The following is a 22,764-nucleotide window of genomic DNA, read 5'->3' as shown; positions in this document are numbered from 1 at the left end:
TTGTATTTTAGTTAGAGACAAGGTCTCACTGAGTTGCTTAGTGCCTCTCTTGCTGAGGCTGGCTTTGAACTTTTGATCCTCCTGCCTCAACCTCCCAAGCTGCTGGGATTACAGGCTTATGCCAATGAACTCGGCCTTTTATGGTGTCTTTATGTGTGTTTTCCTGAGGTTTTTAAGATTTTTTTTGGTGTGCTAATAGCTGTTACGGATACTTTTGGGTAAAGTGTCCTAGTGTGTGAATATAGCTTATAAAGGAACAGATGTGTTTTGGCTTGATGTAGCAAATAGGATAGCAAAGTAAGGCTTTGATATTAGGTTTCTTAGGAAACTTATAAAGTTAAGTCAGTTAAAATTTGTAGAATTTGGCACTTAAGAGTGGGTCTTAGAGGAATCTAGGTGAAAAGTCTTCCCAGTGCAATAGTCCTTTTAAAGATATTCGTGAGAAATGGCCATCTGATTTAATATTTTTTAGTTGATGTTTTACAAGGAGGTATACTGGAATTGCTATTTTTATGGGAAAGAACTTCAAGTTTACTTGAGTATAAAGATTATGATAGTGAATTTAATATACCCATCTCTGAATTCAATAATATATCAAGAGTCATGGCATTTTTCAGAACCACAGTGCTAAGAAAATCTGTGTAACACTGTTTAAATTTGTCTTATGGTAACTCATGCTTTCCTCCTAATTTTGTTTAAATGAATTACCTGGGGGAAAGTCTTTATTAAACGTAAAGTCAGAATAGTAGGAGATAGTTTTGAATGTCTTGTATATTTCTTACTCAAACTTTTTAAAATTCCTTGGTGTTTCAGTATATTCTATAAATTCTATAAGAAAGAATTTGAAATGTTTTCATATGCTTTCATCTCTCACTGACTTGCTATACTTGCTTAGCCTTCCTTTAAGATATTTACTTAGAGATATTTCAAAGTATTAGTGTATAAAATGTAAAGCAAAACTCACATCCTGAATCTGAGTCTACATTGCATTTTGGATTTAATTATATGAAAGATGCTGAATATATTTGTTTTTCATATTCTTTTGCTATAAGCTATTGAGATAATATCTCAAATTAAGCGTCATCATTCTTACAGTGTTATACTTAATTTTTCATAAATCAAAACTTTTAAACATTGAAACTCTTACAATTTGCTTATTTTTAGAATTGTCATTTACAGGGGCTAGGGCTGTAGCTCTGTGGCAGAGTGTTTGCCTAGCATGTGTGAGGCACTGGGTTTGATTCTCAGCACCACATAAAAATAAACAAAATAAAAGTATGCTGTCCATCTATAATAATAAAAACAATTATTATTTGCATCTGTAATCTTTATTCTTCTTTCTTAAAATGTGTATTTAGCTGACCTTTTCATCATTAATCTTTAAAAATTTCATCTCATTTGAGGAAATATAATCCTAGTATATCTAGTGTTGTTGACTTAAGATTTGTATCCTACTTCGTATACTTTTGTTTTTTCATACCAGGGATTGAACCCAGGGTCGCTTAACCACTGAACCACATCCCTGGCCCTTTTTTATATTTTTTATTTACAGACAGGGTCTCACTGAGTTTCTCAGGTCTCGCTAAGTTGCTGAGGTTGGCTTTGAACTCATGATTCTCCTTCCTGAGCCTCTGGGATTACAGACATGCACCACCATGCCTGGCCTCAGTATACTTTTTAAAAAAATTGAACTGTCCATGTGGATATACATGTCACAAACTTATAGTATCTTCAAAAATATAATTTTTAACTTTCTGTGTAAAGCTCTCTAATTTTTTTCCTAGTTCCTTTCCACATTAGAGACCCAAAACAGCATCACATTTAAAGATTCACTTACTTAAAAATAATATATGGTAAAAAGTCTTTGAATAGTATAGAAATCTGGACAATGAAAAGTAAAAATTTTCTCCTGTTTCCCCTGCACTTCTTTTTCTCTTGCCCAAGTATAACTAGCATAGTCTTACTTCTATTTTAATACTTGTATGCTGACAAATACATATATAAATAAGCCGTATAAATGTTTTGGAACAGTGTATGAATGCCTCTTCCACATATTTTCCATTTCTAGATAACATTGTACTTTTAAATATAAGTGCATTGGTGGAAAAATATATCTCATTATTATCATGTTCTCTTTGAAGATAGGAACATTTGTATTTTCTCCCTGATGTGTATTTGTTTCTGGATTAGTAACTTCAGAAAAGTTTAAACAAATGTTTATATTTTAAATGACAAAAATTAATAATGGCATAATTATGTCTGTGTTCTATTTATAAATATGATAATTTGTAATAACGGAGAGTTGTTTTAAGCCTGAAGTTTTAGAGTTTAAGGAGAAATTTACCATGTGTTATGGTGTTCACTTAAATTCCTAGTTGCTCAGGAGGCTGACACAGGAAGGTTAGGAGTTTGAAGTAAGCCTGGGCAACATGGAAAAAATATCTGTAGACACATACACACACGCACAATTTTTCATGTTTATGTTCTTAGTTGGGTTGGCTTTCTATTGGCCTAAAACCTCACTCTGAAATTTGCGGACTATATTGAAAACCTAAGTAAAATATTACTCCTTATCCTTACCCTGGGTACTGGAGATTGAACCCAGGGCTACCCTACCACTGAGTTACATCCCACTCCTTTTTTATATATTTGTTTACTTTTTGAGACAAGATCTTGCTAAGTTGCCAAGGTTGTCCTTGAACTTGGAATACTCCTCTCTGCCTCCCAAGTTGTTAAATACCATCTTTTAAAAATTTCTGCTCTTTAAATTATTAAGATACAATCTTAGAGATTTTATGAATTTATAATGTGCTAGTCTGATATGGGAAATTTCAAGGATGATATTTTAATTTCACATTTCAAGAATTGATTGTTTATAGTGGCATAGGAGAAAGAAGGATAAGGAGTTTGTGGGGATGTTATTTGAAAAAATATTATATTTATATTTATTTGTTTATGTTGCAATTTTAGATTCTGACTCCTTTTTTACTAAGAAGACTAAAATCTGATGTTGCTCTTGAAGTTCCTCCTAAACGAGAAGTAGTTGTTTATGCACCGCTTTCGAAGAAACAAGAAGTCTTTTACACAGCAATTGTGAATCGTACAATTGCAAATATGTTTGGAACCAGTGAGGTATAGTGTGTGCTTGAAATATACTGTGAATGTAACATGATAATAAAACTTCACAATTATGTCAGTCTTATGGCTCTTTACCTGTTCTCGGGATTTGTTGTTATGAATTTGTAACTGAAGTATTAGGCATAAGACCAGAAGCAGAAGTTTTTTTTTCTAGTATAAATAATCCTGAAATTTAGTTGGTCTCTGGATTTACTGCTTTGTGATCATCTGAAATGTTTGTTAACAAAATTTTAAATTTCTATGTCAGATTAACGTTAATTATTGCTGTCTGGGAATGGATTTAGAAATGCATTTAATGCAAGTACACAGCTGGGTGTGGGGCTATATTCCCCTGATCCCAGCAACTTGGGGAGCTGAGGCAGGAGGATTCTAAGTTTGAGGCCAACCTCAGAAATTTAGTGAGATTCTGTCTCAAAAATTAAAAAGGGATAGGGGTGCAGCTCAGTGATAAAGTGCTCTCCTGAGCTTCAATTGCCAGTACCAAAACAAAAGCAAAAACATACGGGAAAAAAACCCTCACTGTTATTTGATAAACACTGAAGGCTTGCCATCTGTACCATTTTTCTCCACATCCGCAGTTCCAAAGAAGTGGAAATGGGATGCGATTATCATGTAATGAAATCAGGAAACTCATAAATTCTAATGTCTTACATATCCTTTATGTTTTTCTACTGAGCAATAAAGATACTCTCACTTTCAAATGTTATTTTCAGTAATAAAACAAATTTTACACATTTGTATTTGAGTATAGATTATGGCTGTGAGGTAATCGTGCCTTTGGGTATTACTAAAAGTTGATGAAAGAGCCAGCATGGTGGCATATGTCCTAATCCCAGCAATCCAGGAGGCTGAGGCAGGAGGATTACAAGTTCAAGGCAAGCCTCAGCAACTTAGATCCTATCTCAAAAGAAGGGGGTTAGAGACTGTGGATATGACTTAGCGTCCGTGGGTTCGATCCCTAAAATTGCTGAAATTTGCTGTCGTCTTCAAAATTGCTGAAGGAGAAAATCAGTATTTATTTAAGTCTTAAAAGTCAGTTTGTACATAAAAATATTATACTTCACTTATAGGTAGGACTTCATTGTCTAGCTTTATAAATGGGTATTTTAATTTGTTCTTTTTTAGAAAGAAACAGTTGAACTAAGTCCTACTGGACGACCAAAACGGCGAACTAGAAAATCAATAAATTACAGCAAGATAGATAACTTTCCTAATGAATTGGAAAAACTGATCAGTCAAATACAGCCAGAGGTGGACAGAGAAAGGTGTGAGTTTAAAATAACTTTTAAGTATTCTTCAAACTCTGATGTGTTTTGTATTTCTTATACGTACACATTAATGTTTTTGATAGAACTGTGGTGGAAGTGAATAGCCCTATAGAATCTGAAGTTAATCTGAAGCTGCAGAATATAATGATGCTACTTCGTAAATGCTGTAATCATCCATATCTGATTGAATATCCTATAGATCCTGTTACACAAGAGTTTAAGGTGAATACTGTTTAATAATTTTGTACCTTTAACATTGGGTTAAAGTATTATTTTTTTTGGTTTATTTTTTAAAATACTGTGTTGTGTATCATCAAGATTATAATCCAGTAAACTGAGTCTTCCACCACCCCCACTCCACCCCACCCCAAGTTTAGAGAACTTAAGGAGGGTTGGAATGATGGTCTTTTTGTGTACAGTCCAACTTATTTCCTTACAGCTATATGAACAGCTAGGAATTATTCTGAATTTTGTAAAGTAGTCAATTTCTATTTTTGCTCTCTTAGAGATAGTTGTCATTTTTTCAGTATTCCTTTTAGTTAATATTTAGCTTGTCAAATCTGCTGCTCATTAATTATGAGTCACAAATGGCTACAGAAGAAAACCAAAAAGTTGATAATAGTTGGGGACTTTCAGATTAAGTGAATGAAATTGCAGTTGATTAAAAAAAATAGCATAGTGTTAAATTGTTTTTAGTGATGAAGGATTTCATACTAATTAATAGCAGGGTTTCTCAACCCTGGCAGTATTGACATTTTGAGCCAGATAGTTTTTATTTAGGAGGTAAAGTCCTGTGCACTGTCCACGTTTATCAGCATCTTTGGCCTTTGGTAGCCAGTAGGTCCATTTTCCCCGTTTGTGAAAACCTAAAATGCCTCTAGCAATTGCTGAATGTCCCCTTACGTTGGAAGGCAAATTTGCCCTTATTTTGAGAATCATACTTTACACTTTTGAGTAAAGAAAATAAAAGCTTTCCTACTCAAGTGGAAATCTCTTTCTGAAGGAAACTTCACCAAAAGATGAACTTTTTTTCCTCCAAGCTAAAAGATAAACATTTTATTTACCCTCAATAGTTAGATTGGTTTTACACTCATATGTTTTTTTAATTTTTACTGAGAATTCTAATAGCAATGTTTCTCCATAATTTACGCAGTTATAAACCTCAGCATACACACAGTGAGTTTGACAAATTCTTTGAGGGACTGTGGTTCTCAGATAGGTTCATGATTATACTTGAACTTTTGTGTGAGATCACTGAGTTTTCATTCTAGAGTGTCTTGAAGTAACTACTGATTTAAAAATAATAACAAGGTCAATTTTTAGAAAAGTTTTATAATGGTTTATCACTGAAATTGTATGTTTTTAATTTTTATAAAGAGATTAGTAATTATAGTGACATTTTTCTTCTTTGTCCATTTTTAAAGATTGATGAAGAATTAGTAACAAATTCTGGGAAATTCTTAATTTTGGATCGAATGTTGCCAGAACTGAAAAAAAGAGGTCACAAGGTGGTAATTTGTGTGGAATTTTTAATTGTTTCATTATTTTTTATGAAGCAGTATAGACACTATGCATACTAAGGTATATCTCAATTTCAGGTGCTGCTTTTTTCACAAATGACAAGAATGTTGGACATTCTGATGGATTACTGCCATCTTAGAAATTTCAACTTTAGCAGGCTTGATGGGTCCATGTCTTATTCCGAGAGAGAAGAAAATGTAAGACTATTTATGTCATACATAATAAAATTATAACTTTTGCAGTACTCAGGGATTGAACCTAGGGATACTTAACCACTTAGTCACATCCTAACCCTATTTATTTTTCATTTTTATTTTAAGACAGGTTCTCATTATTGTATATATAAACGTGTGTATATATATGTTTATACATTTATACATATAAACATGTCCTAAACCCTGTTAATACATAGAACATTATCATTAGCCTAGAAAGGTTTCTGTCTCTTCCAGGTTAATCTACCCTTCTCACCCACTTGATTTTTTTATGCAACTGTTTGTTACTGAATTTTTTAACCAGTTTTTGCATTAGTTATTTTTATTTAAACTTTTCTGTGAAAAATTTTTAAAAATTAAGATGGTAGGGCATGGCTAAGTGGTAGAGCGCTTGCCTGGCATGCATGAGGTGGTAGGTTCCATTCTCAGCACCACATAAAAATAAATAAATAAACAAAATAAAGGTATTGTGTCCATCTACAACCAAAAATTTAAAAATTTAAGATCTCCTTAGTAAGATAGATATTTGAAAAATCAAGTTAACACAAGGAGAGATTTTTATTAGTTTACGTAATTGTTTTGAAAATCTGAAAGACTGATTTGGCCTCTCTTCGAAAATTCTTTGTGTGGTATAAGAAATAAATATCTCAATCCCTGGTCCTTTTTTTTTTTTTTTTTTTTTTTTGGTGCGGCGGGTACCAGGTATGAATGCACCGGTGTTTAACCGCTGAGTCACATCCCAGCTTTCCCATTTTTAAACTCGTTTTTTATTTTGATACAGGGTCTCCCTAAGTTACTGAGGCTGGGCTCATACTTGTGATCCTCTTCGCTTAGCCTCCCAAGTTCTTGGGATTACAGGAATACAAAACCATTCCTGCCTAAATTACGGCTCTTTCTTTGCTTTTCTCCTTCCTTCCCTCATGAGGGATTGAACTCAAATTGATACATGCTAGACAAGCATTCTACTAAGACTTAGCTACATCCCCAGCTCATCCCATCTGCAGTCTTAATGGTTGAAGTTGTTTACGTCTTTTTGCTTTTAGATGCACAGTTTCAACACAGATCCAGATGTGTTTATCTTCTTAGTGAGTACACGAGCTGGTGGCCTGGGCATTAATTTGACTGCAGCAGATACAGTTATCATTTATGATAGTGATTGGGTAAGTTGAAGGTATAGCAATATGCTGTTGATATTTCTAATCTGAATTTTTAATCATTCTTATATATATTTTAATAATTTCACTTATCTACTTTGAGAAGTGTCTGTTTTAAGGTCAAGAGTATTGATAATTTTTTCTGCATATATTAACTTGTAATGCTTTCTTTTGAGTCTTTAAACATTTTCATGGTTTGTCATTATAGAAGCTACTGTGTAAGTCTAAAATGAGCTAAGGCAACACAAAAAGTTTAATAAAAGTTGCTCATTGGATCATGAATGATGAGTTTATGCATTAACTGTGAGTTAAAGTTAATTTTATTCTAGTACTGTTCAATGTTGTTCACTTTTTCCTTTTAATTTGAAGAACCCCCAGTCTGATCTTCAGGCCCAGGATCGATGTCATAGAATTGGTCAGACAAAGCCAGTTGTTGTATATCGCCTTGTTACAGCAAATACTATTGACCAGAAAATTGTGGAAAGAGCAGCTGCTAAAAGAAAACTGGAAAAGTTGATCATTCACAAAAGTAAATGATACTGTAGTATTTTGGGCGGGGGGGGGGGCTCAGTTTTCTCTGTGTGTGTTTCTGTCATGAACTTTCGTTATTGTCTAATATCTTTAGTTGTAGATGGACACAATACATTTATTTTACTCTTATTTATTTTAAAATTTGTTTCTTATACCTTTATTTTATTTATTTTTTATTTTTATGTGGTGCTGAGGATGGAACCCAGGGCCTCACATGTGCTAGGCAAGCACCTACTTATTTATTTTTATGTGGTGCTGAGGATTGAGGCCAGTGCCTCATACTTGGTAGGCAAATGCTCTACCAGTGAGCCACAACCCTAACCCTCATTGTTATTTTGTTTTTCTTTCTTTTTTTTTTTAAATATTTATTTTTTAGTTGTAGTTGTACACAATACCTTTATTTATTTGTTTTTATGTGGTGCTGAGAATCGAACCCAGGGCCTCAAATTTGCTAAGTGAGTGTTTTACCGCTGAGCCAAAACCCTAGCCCTCATTGTTATTTTCTTTATAATAAAAGAAATTGGTGCAACTTGATAAGACATGGTATAAAGCAAGAGTGGGAGATGTGGAGTTGCTAACAGCCTACATTAAGTTGGCAGTGATAGACATAACCTTAGCAATTGTTTAGATGTGGCACAGATGGGAAGAGAAGGGTCTGGGTTAATTTTAAGGTGCAATATCTTAAACTCTAATGAGGAATTTGGTGTGATATTTTTATTGCCTGTTTCTAATTAAGATAATTGCTTGTCAGAAATTTTTCTTGCAAGTTTAATGTATTAAATACTAGAATAGTATTTGTATATTGAGGGAGTAATATAAAAAATCCATTTAAGGATTGAATATCGTTTAAATTTAGATAAATTTTATCAATAGTGTTAATGATCACAAAATTTGTTTTCAGATTTTTTTAAGTCACTCGGGTTTGAACTCAGGCACTCAACCACTGAGCCACATCCCCAGCCCTATTTTGTGTTTTATTTAGAGTTGCTTAGTGCCTCTCTCTTGCTGAGGCTGGCGATCTTCTTGCCTCAGCCTCCCAACCAGGTGTTCACCATTGGATCCTGCCTGCTTTCAGAATTTTAAAAGGTTAATTTTACACAAAAAACTTTGACACTTTTTTATGGAGGTATAATATACACAGATCTTAAGTGTATATTATACCTCCATAATTATGACAAATGTATACATTTATATAACTCATCCACATTTAGAACATTTTCGTCATCCAATAAAGCTTTCTCAGGTACCCTCCTCTGTCATTCACCTTGCATGTCTGAGCTTATTCCACTGAGCAACTACTATTCTGATTCATATATAGATTAATTTGTTCTTTAACTGTTTATTTTTATGTGTGTATTCTGTTTTTCTCCTGTGAATTTTGATTAACATTTTAATATTCATCTGTTTTGTTTGTATTAGGAAGATTTTACTTGCTGAATAGTTTATTTATCCATTCTTTTTTGGTACCAAGGATTGAACCCTGGGGCACTTTAATCACTGAGCTACATCAATAACCCTTTTTTTTTTTAAAGAGAGAGTGAGAGAGGAGAGAGAGAGAGAGAATTTTTTAATATTTTTTTTTTAGTTCTTGGCAGACACAACATCTTTGTTGGTATGTGGTGCTGAGGATCGAACCCGGGCCGCACGCATGCCAGGCAAGCGCGTTACCGCTTGAGCCACATCCCCAGCCCTCAATAACCCTTTTTATTTTTTATTTTGACACAGTCTCCCTAAGTTGCTTAGAGTCTCACTAAATTGCTGAGGCTGGCCTTGAACTTTCAATCTTCCTAGATGTTGGTGCTCCCTCTTAAGCTGCTGTGATTACATGTGTGCACCACCATTCCAGCTTATCTATTCTTTTGTTCCTGGACATTCCAGCTATTTGAATAAGCATGTGTTTTTGTGGACATGATACATTTATTAGTTCTTGTTTTTGAGAGGAGGGTATGTGGTCTGGGGATGTGGCTCAAGTGGTAGCGTGCTCTCCTGGCGTGTGTGTGGCCCAGGTTCGATCCTCAGCACCACATACAAAAAAAGATGGTGTGCCTGCCGAAAACTAAAAAATAAATATTAAAAAATTCTCTCTTATCTCAAAAAAATAAAAAAGAGAGGAGGGTATGTGTGTGTCTATTGGGAACTGCTAAACTCCTAAGTGAACATATCTTTTTATGCTTCCACCAGCAACGTCTGAGAATTTCAGTTGCTTTTCTTTTCACCAAAATTAGAGGGGTTTTTGTTTTGTTTTGTTTTGTTTTTTGTCATTTTAAAAAAGTAATCCCAGTGGCTCAGGAGGCTGAGGCAGGAGGATTGCAAGTTCAAAGCCAGCCTCCGCAATTTAGTGAGGCCCTAAGCAATTTAGTGAGGCCCTGTCTCAAAAAGGGTTGGGAAGGTAGCTCAGTGGTTAAGTGCCTCTGGGTTCAATCTCTAATACAAAAAGTAAATAAATAAAATGGCAGCCATTCTGAATAGTTTGTAATTTATTGGATTTTAGAGGGAATTTTAATATGTTGCATTTGTTAAATTATTTTTCTAGATCATTTCAAAGGTGGTCAGTCTGGATTAAATCAATCTAAGAATTTCTTAGATCCTAAGGAATTAAAGGAGTTATTAAAATCTAGAGATTATGAAAGGTAAGCCTTTTAATTTTAGAAAAACTACTCATAGTTTTGATTTATTTAAACATACTGGAATATTTTGTTTTTATAGGGAAGTCAAAGGATCAAGAGAAAAGGTCATTAGTGATAAAGATCTTGAGTTGTTGTTAGATCGAAGTGATCTCATTGGTAAGTGTCTCACGCTTTTAGTCTTTATGGAAACTTTAAAAGATAGACATAAATAGAATAGTGTCATTAATCCCTTGAACAATTAATGCATTCAGCTATAGTAGTTCGCAACATTTAGCCAATCTTGTTTCATTGACATTTCTCTCTTGTTGGAGAGAGACTTAAAATCATATGTCAAACATGATGATATTTTGTCCACAAGTAGTTTATTGTGAATCTTCCTCTGAGAACATGTTTTTAAACAGAGCCATTATTTAACACATCTAAGATAATAGCACTAGTACTTTTTTTTTATATCTATTTTTTAGTTGTAGTTGTACACAATACCTTTAATTTAATTATTTATTTTTATGTGGTGCTAAGTATGGAACCCAGGGCCTTGCCCGTGCGAGGCAAGCACTCTACCACTGATCCACAACTCCAGCCCTAGCAATAGTATTTTACTTTCATCTCCTCCCACCCCCAAATCCATTCACAATTCCTCATTTGTCGCTTTTTTTTTTAACATTTTGAATTGCAGTTCTAATTATGTCTCTTCTTTTATAGTATCCTTGTATTTTGTTTTTCTTTGCCATTGATTTATTGGAGAACTTAGGTTATTTGCTCTATAGAATGGCCTGGAATTCCTAAAATGTCTGATTTTCCTTCCCTTTTTTATGTGCTTCAGCTTGTTCCTCAATATGCATATTTTCAGTAAACTGATAAATAGTTCTTAATACTTAATTATATTTAAGTTCCATGTCTTTGCTATTATTTTATATCAGGGGTATGTCTGGGTTTCTGGTTTGTAGAGAGCTAAGATTGATCATTCAGACAGATCTGAATACTTCAGACTTTCTTGTCAACTTTTATTGAACTTCATGGTTTAAAAAAATTTTTTTGTTTTGTTTTAGATGTTGATGGACCTTTATTTTATTTTAAAAATATTTTTTAGTTGTAGTTGGACACAATACCTTTATTTTTTAAATTTATGTTGTGCATGGGATCGAACCCAGGACCTCGCATGTGCTAGGTGTGCGCTGTACCACTGAGCCACAACCCCAGCCTTGATGGACCTTTATTTTATTCATTTATTTATATGTGGTGCTGAGAATTGAACCCAGTGCCTCATACATGTAGACAAGTCCTGTACCACTGAATCACAACCCAATCCTGGAACTTTATGGTTTTTAACATATGCTTAGAACCATTATTTCCTTGGGGTTTTACAAAATAATGATTTTCTTGTTTTATCATTTTAATTTAGCTGGGATTTGTCTAACTTTCCTATACTGAGATATAGGAAAGACAGGATAATTTGCTTTTTTATTCATCACTTAGAATAAGTTGCTACCTACAATGATTACCATAAATTATTTTGAAAACAAAGGTGATATTTAAAATCCACACTCTTGGTATTTATTTTTTGAATGGTGGGAATATCATACATTTTATGTATTTTATTGTATTTCAAATAAAATACTTATCATGGTGTTCACCTTTTCCAATTGTACTCAGTGATATTGTGCTGACACTTTGAAATTGGTAGATATATATGCCATACAAATATGCAAAAACTTCAAACTAGAGTGTTTGGAAATTGTGAACGTTTATTAGCATACCACTGGGTTTTTTGTGACCCATTGAATTGAAAGAGTTTTAAAATGTCCTACAGATCTAAGTTCTTTAGTAGATTTATTTTGTGAATATTTTCTCCCTGTTTGTAGCTTATTAATGTCTTTTGAACAGCAAAAGTTTATATTTTTGTTGAAGTCCAGATTTACCAAGTTTTTTTCTTTCAATCATGATGTTCTTAAACTGGTAAAGAACATTGATCTAGATTACTACAGAAATCAGGAATAAAAAGCTCTCACTTTTACAGTGTAGAAAGAGGTCTTAAGAACTAATACCACAAAATATTGATAGGCTAAAGGAATAATAAATTGGAATCCAGATTGCTTGTATTTACAGATGGTCTGATTGCCTCCGTAGAAAGTTCAAGGGAATCTGGAAGTTTTTAAGTAGAAGATTGCTTTATAATTAATTGTGTATCATCAACAATTATTTAGTAAATAAAGTGTTTGCAATAGTTACAAATTTGGTTAAAAAGCCTATAATTAAATACAAAAATCTTGGCCTGGGACTGCAGCTCAGTGGTAGAGTGCTTGCCTCACAAGTGTGAGCCACTAGGTTCAATCCTCAGCACCACATAAAAATAAATGAATAAATAGAGATATAAAAAATTATTTAAAAAATACAAAAATCTTAAAAGAGATTTGACCTCCATGGACAAAATTATGAATTGTTGGAGGTTATTAACATAAAGACTGAATAAGTGTATAGATTTAATGGATAGGAATATTCAAATCAAAATCCTTATCACTTGTTATAATCAATTAAGACAGATGAATTAGTGGTATAGTATAGTGACCCTAGAAAAACAACCAAACTTTGGAAAAAGAGTGAAAGAAAAGGCATTTCAAACCAGAAAGGGAAAATTCCTTTTGGTTAATACATGATGCAGCATAATTATTAAACAGGGAAAACTAAACCTGGATCCTCTTTACCTCACAGTTGAACACACTCTGCCATTTAGCTATATCACCAGTCCTTTTTATTTTGAGACAGTCTTACTAAGCTGGCTTGGACTTCTGATACTCCTGCTTTAGACTTCCAAGTTTCTAGGGTTACAGTTGCAGGTGTGTGCCACCATGCCTGGCATTTAGGACATTTTTTGATAAGTTACCAATCTAAGTATATATTCAAAACCTGATTTTTGGGTGGTGGGATGGGCATCAGGGTTTGAACTCAGGGGTGCTCAACCTCTGAGCCATACCCCTAACCCTTTTTTTATTATTTAGAGACAGGGTGTCACCAAGTTGCTTAGCACCTCACTTTTGCTAAGGATGATTTTAAACTTGCAATCTTCCTACTTCCAGCTTCCTGAGCCACTGGGATTATAGGTGTATGCCACTGTGCCTGGCTTAAAACTTTAGTTTTTTGTTTTGAAATATTTTTTAGTTATACATAGGCACAATATCTTTATTTTGTTTGTTTATTATGTGCGGCTGAGGGTTGAACCTAGTGCTTCACATGTGCGAGGCAAGCGCTCTACCACTGAGCCACAACCCCACCCCCTCAAAACTTAATTTTTAAAAATATTTATTTATTTGTAGTATGGGGGACCAAACCCAGAAGCTTGTAGATACTGAACAAATGTTCTGCCACTAAACTACATCCCCATTCTTAATATTAAAAGAACTTTAAACAGTTAGGAAAAGGTATGAGTTTAGGATTGGAAAGGAATTAAGATGCAAAGCTCAGTTATTATAATGAAAAAAGACTTTAATACATTAATATTAAAGACATAAAACAACCTAAATAGATACTACATATTTGCAGTGATTTGGAATGTTTATAAAGGTAAGTTTTTCATGATATCTTGCTTCTCAACTCTTAACCATGATTGGGCTTTTTTTAAAAACATCTCTGAAAGCATAATTAAAATTAGTGTTCTGTTTATTGCCCTACGTATATGTCTAAATTTTAGCAGAGAGTGTCCCACACATGGGTTTTTACAATTTGGACATATGATACACTTCTTACAAAATTGTGTTGGAAATTTATGATTTTTTTCCAGGTTCCTACCCTTTTTTTTCCCCCCAAAAAAAGTATTTGTTCCAATATTTTTCTTTTAGATCAAATGAAGGCCTCAGGACCGATTAAAGAGAAGACAGGGATATTCAAGATACTAGAAAATTCTGAAGATTCCAGTCCTGAATGTTTGTTTTAAATTGAAGCTAAAGAATGACTTTTAAAAGTTCTTGTTTACAGTTAGTAATTTACTTATTGGTTTGGAAATTCAAATTGTCTACTATTTTGTTTTTATTATATCATTTTACATAATGTAACTAGCACCATTGCATACATAATAGATTATAATTTTCTGACCCTTTCTAAGAAGGAAATGCATATTAAGTTTAAATTTTCAGTTAATATTTGAGACTGGGTAGTACTCATGAGCATGGTCTGATTGTACTTCACCATTGCCAGATTTATACAGTCTTCCTGTGGAAGTTTAGTAAACATATCTTCCCCCCCCCCCCTTTCTTTTAGCAATATGGTTCATAGGTTTTGGGTACTTCAGTTATGGAGTAGTAGGCTTTGGTGGGGGTGAGATTCGGATTATGCTTTCTATTCTTGAAGTAACACATTGTTTGATTTTAGAATCTATAAGATAGTTTGTCAATAAATGTTCGTTATAAGATGATCTCATTAAATTATTTTGTCAGGAAAGTAATAGTCCAGGTTAAATAATAACAAAAGACAATGTGTATTGGGATTCAACATTTTTGTGCTTATTCAGTTTTATTCACTGGTACTACAAGAATATATGGTATAAAAGGTTTTAACTCAAAATTGAGTTAACCCAGAAAATGTTGTGGAAGAAACTGTAGTAGGGTCTTGTCATAAGACAAGAAATTGCAAATAGTATGTTATACAGGACAAGAAAAATGCTGAGAACTTATGGGAGGGAGGGTAAATTGAACTAGAGAGACGGAAGCAAGATTCTGGAATCTAACCTAAAATCCATAAGAGGAGAATAAAGGCCAAAAAGGGAAGAATTTAGGCCTTGCATGAAAGGATAATCACAACATGAAGAAGAGAAATTTTGAATATACCCTGGGAGAGAGGAGGTGCTCCTTGACCCACAGGTTTTTCTATACTGGTTGTTAAGGTTTCAGGGAAAATTACTTTTGTTATATATAGAGAATGCTTTCAAGTTCCTGGAACTTAGCCTCAGGAGAAAAAACTGTCTTAAAAGAACATTTGAGCAAGAGTTTTCTTTTATTAATAAATGGAAATATTTGCCAGTCAGAGAAGCAGGCTATCTAGTCTTGCTTGAAATTCATCATCTATGACTTCAGTGAGTTACTTATTGTACTAAATTTTGACAACCTGTTCTCCTAAATGACTGTTTTATAGCTTCATCTCTGTCATATCTCTGATATTTCCTCCCTCTCACCAGAAAAGAACTTTTCGAGAAGTTATCACTACATCTGTTGTTCTTTATCCTTTTGTCTTTTAACTGTCAATATGTTGTCCTAGCCAGAGCCAACTGAAAAGCCTTTTTTCTTTCCTTTTATAGCAAAATCACTTTAGAAATTTGTCTATATCATTGTTTTTTGTTTGTCTCTACCACTCCTGTCACCCCATTTTGTTTGGATATTCATCTCCACCATGCTGTAGGAATTGATCTTGATGTTTCCAGCTACCTCTGCAAACTCATTTAACCCGTGGGCACTTTACCACTGAGCAACATCCCCAATCCTTTTTATTTTATTTCAAAACAGTCTCACTAAGTTGCTAAGGCTGTCTTTGAACTTGCTATCCTCTTGCCTCTGTTTCCTAAGCCACTGGGATTACAGGCATGCACCACCAGTTCAAAACTCAAATTCTTACATATGTCTAGAGTTTCCATGGATAGCAGGGTTTGCTTTTTCCTATGTCTGTGGACCTGCTTGTTTATCCATCTTTCTTTGATTCCCTTTAGCTCTAGTACTACAGTACAAGAGAGAAGTGGTACTAGAATGTCATACTACTTGGGACAAGACAAGTTAATGTTGGAGGAGTTGAGAAAGTTCAGGTCTCAACAAACAGGACATGTGCCTGCAATCCCAAGATGGTCATAAAATATATCACTGGTAAATCCAATGTACTTCACCATTACTTTTGTTCCTTATTCAGATACTTGCATGGTTTGTTTGTTGCTATCCAGCTCACATTTCACACCAAAATAAAATTTCCTGTTCTTTGTCATGAATGATACTTTACCTGCCAGTCCAGGTGTGCTTTCATAAAGACAAGATTGGGCATTTTTTCTGTCTTGGTACCTTTATGTAAGAGAATATATTGAAGACAAAGCAGGAATAAATTAAAGCAGTCAATCAATACACTGGATTTAAAAAATACTCCTATTTCCTTATAATAAAGATTAAAAACCTCCAGTTGGATTAGTTTGTCAAGTGCTAAATGGAAAATTTTAAAGGAAAACTTTATAACCTGGATGTGTTATAGACAAAAATATAAAGGGCAAAGAATCTCTTCAAAATTGTAAAAAGTGAAACGGTTTTTGTTTTAGCAGTAAACTAGACATTAAAGTCTACAGTTGGGTTGAAGGAAAGAAATTACAAATTATTTTCTATCCAACTATAGTATTTAAATACAAGGGTAGTAAAGACAGTTTCAGATGTACAAGACCTCAAGATTTATTGGACACTAGGAGGTAAAAAGTGATGGGCCCAACCCTGTGAAATGTGCTAGAAACAGCCTACCATATGCTTTAGGTGGACACAATATCTTTATTTTTTACTTTTATGTGGTGGTGAGGATTGAATTCTGTGCCTCATGCATGCCAGGTGAGCGCTTCCACTTGAGCCACATCCCCACCCCCAAAATATACTATTCTTAAATAGCAGTACTTTGGGCAAAGCAGAGTTGTAGCTGAGGACCAGTGGAAACTGGATAAATTTCAAGCAGGTAGCTGTCGTCACTGAAGAGTTAGCCTATGCTTTTAGAATTAGGGCTGCTGTTGTCAAGAACTAGCTTTTGCACCATTTCCTTTACACAAAGGTACCTGTGACCACCTTGCTTGCAACATGCATCCTTTTCTGAATAGTTCGAAGTACTTTTCTGGCTGTCAAAGGTGCTTAAAAAGTTTTTGTAAACATTCCATAATATACGGAGTAGTGGTTAAGTCCTGACTGGCTGGCAATTCTGTAAAATGAGAATGTGGAGTTGAAGTGGTATCATTAAAAAGACATTAAATTTGATAATAAAGTTTGCCTGAATTTAGGACAGAAGTAAATGATACAAGTTAATGCAACGTCTGCCATTCAAAGCTCAACAAATTAAAAGTATCACTACTTCTGTGTATGTTATTAAGAATAATTTGATAATAAGTAAACTACCAAAGAAATAGTACTCAAGCAGAAAAGCAACATTTCAAACCATAAAAACATTGTAGTATTACTGTCCAAATGCCAGATATTCTTCATTCCTTGAGCAAAGATGTGAGGTATTTTTCTGAAAGGAAAAGAATACTCTTTTGCCCTAGTCACCATTTCTTTTGTAAATACTGCAATTGTGAAGCATCTTCTTGGCTTGTAGGACCCCAAAAAGGTTTGGCTTGAACATATCAACTGAGGAGAGTAATTGTAGTAGGATGAGTTAAGAAGATTTTGACATTCACCTGGAACTTTTGGGGGAGGAGAGACTCAATCAACTTTTATGGCAAGTATTAGGGAAATAATCAGATTTGGTGTTCAGAAACCTGAGTTTCAGTTATTGCTCTGTTCAATGTTAACAGTCTAAGTCATTTTCCTTATATTTATAATGAAGTTGATAATGAGCTTCATTTCAAGTTTTTTGTTTTTTCCATGTCAAATAAGAGGATGTGCAAATGCACTCTATTTTTTGTGTGCATTGCTTCAGTGGAGTGATGAGACCCTGCTTTATTTAAGCAAGTGTCTGACCTAAGAAGGAAGTGTTTAAATATCAATGAAGGCTTTCGTAGAAGAGTTAAACCTGTCTTTTGGGGTCATTTAAAAAGGGGGAAAAAAAGAAATTTAATTGCACATGACAACACAAGTTATGTTCTTTGTAGATCTCACATCTGTCTTTAACTGATCTTTCATGTTTGTAGACACAAGATCTTACAAATCAGAAGTGTAAATCCCAAGAGGCAATTTTGTGGTTTCTTTTGGAAATAGCTCAGTGGCAGAGTGTTGCCTGCTTAGCTGGCCAGGTTCCGTGGTGCATGTCTGTAAGCCCAGAGGCTAGGAAGCTGAGGGAGGATTCCAGTTTTGAAGCCAGCCTCATCAATTTAGCAAGGCTATAAATAACCTAGTGGGACCTCATCTAAAAGTAAGATTAAAAAGACTGGGGATGTGACTTAGTAGTTAAGCACAGTTGGGTTTGATCCCTGGTGCCAAAATAATACACCTAGCTTGCAGGAGACCTGTGAACTAACCACTCACCCACCCTTGAAAGTAGAAAGTGAGTGAGCTTTAGAATTGGTTCTGGGATCAAAGACATTCTGTTAACTGTGTGACATTTGGGAAATCAGCCAATCTCTGAGCTGTAGTTCCCTTGTCTACAAAATGGGGAAACAGAATTACAATAATATCAGATATACAATACAATAGGTTTCAAATTGACTTAAGCATAGGCAGGGAAAGGAAGTTAATCTCTAGATCAGTATAGAACAGCTCATCAATGCCTCTGGAGTACATGAGATCAAAGCTTTTCATAGTAGCCCTATTTGCTGTTTGTCATTGTCACAAGTATACAGAGTATTTGTTTTCAGCTGCATGATAAGTATTATTCAATACAGTCCTCATAAAAGTGCTCTCAGGCCTTAAGTAGTTTTTTAAAAATGTGAAAGTGTAAAGAGATCAAAAGTTAGAAAACTGCTGGTGTGGAGGATATACTACCTCTAATGTTCCACATTGTTTACTCTCCATTCTCTATTGTGAAGATCTATCTGCCATCCGTATATTCAGTTGTCAATGTGTATCTACCATATCTTTTTAATTCCCTTTTAGTGCATAGAATGATTTCTCTAGTCCAGTTTCACTAAATTTTGCTATGGGGCTTTTCACAGTGGCTATATGAATTTATACTCCCATCAGCATTACTTGTTTCCTCACATCTTGTCAGTACTATAATTTTTGCCATTCTGAGTTTTGTAAAGTGGCATCTTATTTATATTTTTCATTTCCTCCAATTGTTTTTCATCTTCTGTTTTTCTTTTGGTTAGTCTTCATGTATTTCTTCCTGTCATTAAACTTTCTAAGATTGGCCTCTAGTTCTCTTAAGTCTTTCCTCTATATCATATTTGATTCCTGCTTTCACCTTAACTTTGTTATTTCCTTGTGTTCTATTAAAATAAGCAACACTTATCGTAAACACTTATTTGTTTTCAGTGTTTATTATTTCTGATAAAGTATTTAAAGATAACATAATTCTCTTTAATTACTTTTAAACATATCCTGTAAATTTTGACTGGCAGTATTTTCATTACTACTAAGTGATTATATAACTTCTTTTAATGGTTTCTTCTTAAACCAAGGATTTATTTCTGAGATATTTAGTTGGCAGGTGTATGAATTTTACAGTTGCCTCTTATTTGCCTTCTTTTTGCATTGCATTATGCTCAGAGAACATGATTGGCATAATGTTGATTTTTTTTTTTTTTTTAGACTATATTGCTGTTTTCTTTATGGCCTGATAAGTGGTCAATTTTGTGAATGTCTGCATTTGCACTTGAATGTATAGTTTCTTAGTATTGAGTGTAAATTTCTCTACAAATTGGTATGTTTTCCCCTTTAATAAATGTCTATATTTAATTTTTGACTGCTTCATTTATTTCTGAGAAGTATATACATTAAAATCTCCACTTACAGTTTTATATTTACTGATTTCTTTTTAGTTTGTAAGTTTGGGCTTTATATAATTTGGGGCTCTTTATATAATTTGGGGCTCATATATATTCCTTTATGGCCTCCGGAAAACTTTTCTTTTGAATTCTCTTGTCAGTTATCAATATTGTTATATTACTTTTATTTCACTTCATATTTGCCTAGCATATAGCATTCCATTCTTTAATGTATCATCTTAAAAATTTTTATGTGTATCTGTCATTGTAGCAAATATTTTGTTGCCTCTTGTTTCTATAGTATAATCTAGGACTCAAAGTCTTTTGATTGGTGAGATTAGTCAGAATAACTTCAGAGGTCAGCAGGCAAAAGATAGGAATTTTTTTTTTTTTTTGGTAAAGTATGAAGGATGAATTAAAAGTACCAACATCCATTTAATGGTCCCAGAAGTAAAGGAAAAGCAAAGATCACAAAATATTTTGAAGATGAATGAAATTACATTTCCAAGAATTAAAGAAAATAATCCATAATGAATGTGCTCAGAGGATATAAAACATAAGGAAAAAACTAAGCTGAATATAAGTTATCTGTAGTGCAAAGGAAACACTTGAGTGAAGAAATGGGAGTAAGGGCTGGGGATGTGGCTCAAGCGGTAGCGTGCTCTCCTGGCATGCATGCGGCCCGGGTTCAATCCTCAGCACCACATACAAACAAAGATGTTGTGTCTGCCGATAACTAAAAAATAAATATTAAAAATTCTCTCTCTCAAAAAAAAAATGGGAGTAAATCTTTGCCAGCTAATCTTCCAAGGAAAAGATTCATTTCCAGATTATGTAAAAAAACTTAACAACATAAAACGCATTCAATAAATGGGCAAATGAACCCAGCAGACACTTCCTCAAAAGAGGTAGTAAAAATCGCCATCAGTTATATGAAAAAATGTCACCATCTTTAAACGTAAGGGAAATACCAATCAAAACTGTAAGAATCTGTCTCAATCCAGTCACAATAGCAGTTATCCAGGATATAAATAATAAATACTGGTGAGGTAACAGGAAAAAGGGAACCCTTTCATACTGTGGATGGGTAGTAGAGTTATAGCAATAAATATGGAGGTTTCACAAAAAACTAGAAACAGGACTACCATATAATCAAACAGTACCATTTCTTGATATTTATGCAAAATAATTTTGTGTATTAGATGTAAGTGCATGCCCGTGTTTATCACAGCACAATTCATGACAGCCAAATTGTGGAATCAGCCTAAATGTCCATTAACAGATGAATGGATAAAAGAAATACAGCACATACTATGGGGTATTATTCAATCATAAAGAAAAATGAAGTTATGTGATTTGCAGGATAATGGGTGAGATTATGATCATGTTAAATAAGCCATTCAGAGAAGTACCATACATGTGGGAATTGAAGGGGGAAATTGTGTGTGTGTGTGTGTGTGTGTGTGTGTGTGTGTGTGTATGTGAAAGAGAGAGAGAACCATAAATAGAGAGGAGACCATTAGGATAAAGGAGAGGACCACAGGAAAAGTATGGGAAATAATTGATGAGTGTGACATGCATATACTAATATGCTACAATCAAATGCCATTTTATCTGGGGCTGGGGATGTGGCTCAAGTGGTAGTGTGCTCGCCTGGTGTGCGTGCCGCCCGGGTTTGATCCTCAGCATCACATACAAACGAAGATGTTGTGTCTGCTGAAAAGTAAAAAAAAGTAAGTATTGAAATTCTGTCTCTCTCTCTCTAAAAATAAATAAATAAATAAAAAAAGACAAATGCCATTTTATCACCAATAGCAAAGCTAAAGAGAGTGGATCACTTAACAGGAATAATAATCATATTTACTTTAGACTTAAAACCTGCATATAAAAGGACAAGGTAGTAATATTTTAAAGGAAAACAGCTTCAACCTAGACTGGTTGAAGGATAGAGTGCAAATATATTCTCATGCACGTAAGATTCCAGAATGTTTACCAAGTTGAAATCATTCTTTGTAAAAGTCCTCATGAGGGTTGGGGTTGTGGCTTAGTGATAGAGTACTCACCTTGCATATGTACAGCCCTGGGTTTGATCCTCAGCACCACATTAAAAAAAGATATGGTGTACATCTACAACTAAAAAAAAAAAAAAATTAAAAAGTCCTTATGAAAAGAAAGCTAGGAGACTGAAAGAGAAGAAATAAGGTTAGTATACAAAAATAAAAGAGAAAACAAGTGCTGAGGTTGTAGCTCACTGGAAGTGTGCTGTGTAGCGTGTGTGAGGCACTGGATTCGATTCTCAGCACTGTATATGAATGAATAAAATAAAGGTCCATTAACAACTAACAAAAAAACAACTAAATTCTGAACTGTTAGGATATTAGAAGTGTATAGGTTCATATGTATGTGTAAACCAAAGGGACATAAAAATGTCCTTTTAGAGTAAAGATGATAAATCTGAGAAAAATGAAAACCACTTTAAGAACAAAAACTATGCAACTCAGTCTAAAAAATGTGTAGGGATGGGATTGTGGCTGGAATAGCAGTTTTAAGATGTGAAATAATATTTTTACATCAAGGGAAATACTGAATATAACAAATACTGTATAACCATTTTAAACATGTAACAACTGACAGCTTTCCATTGCTGTGACAAAGTGCCTGAGATAAACAAAGGAGTATTTATTTTGACCCATGAATTCAAAGATTTTCAATCCATGGTTGCTTGGCACCATGGCT

General features: G+C 34.0%; 1 protein-coding gene across 4 annotated transcripts in view; it reads left to right on the top strand.

The window, feature by feature from the left end:
- The window catches only part of Hells (helicase, lymphoid specific), a 57,551-nt gene that overhangs the window by 20,534 nt on the left and 14,253 nt on the right, over positions 1-22,764 (top strand). For 3 of the 4 annotated variants that reach the window (XM_078037839.1, XM_005333714.4, XM_078037855.1), the window contains 10 exons: positions 2,971-3,132; positions 4,264-4,403; positions 4,490-4,628; positions 5,831-5,914; positions 6,005-6,124; positions 7,186-7,302; positions 7,666-7,825; positions 10,361-10,457; positions 10,534-10,610; positions 14,288-19,999. In XM_078037839.1, coding sequence (XP_077893965.1) covers positions 2,971-3,132; positions 4,264-4,403; positions 4,490-4,628; positions 5,831-5,914; positions 6,005-6,124; positions 7,186-7,302; positions 7,666-7,825; positions 10,361-10,457; positions 10,534-10,610; positions 14,288-14,382 — 1,191 coding nt within the window. In that variant the 3' untranslated portion in view covers positions 14,383-19,999. Of the gene's footprint in view, positions 1-2,970; positions 3,133-4,263; positions 4,404-4,489; positions 4,629-5,830; positions 5,915-6,004; positions 6,125-7,185; positions 7,303-7,665; positions 7,826-10,360; positions 10,458-10,533; positions 10,611-14,287; positions 20,000-22,764 lie in introns of those variants that run through there. The other variant, XM_078037832.1, reaches the window with a different exon arrangement.

Source organism: Ictidomys tridecemlineatus, chromosome 1 (genome assembly GCF_052094955.1).
Source record: "Ictidomys tridecemlineatus isolate mIctTri1 chromosome 1, mIctTri1.hap1, whole genome shotgun sequence".
NCBI lineage: Eukaryota > Metazoa > Chordata > Mammalia > Rodentia > Sciuridae > Ictidomys > Ictidomys tridecemlineatus.
This window is presented reverse-complemented; position numbering and strand designations above follow the sequence as displayed.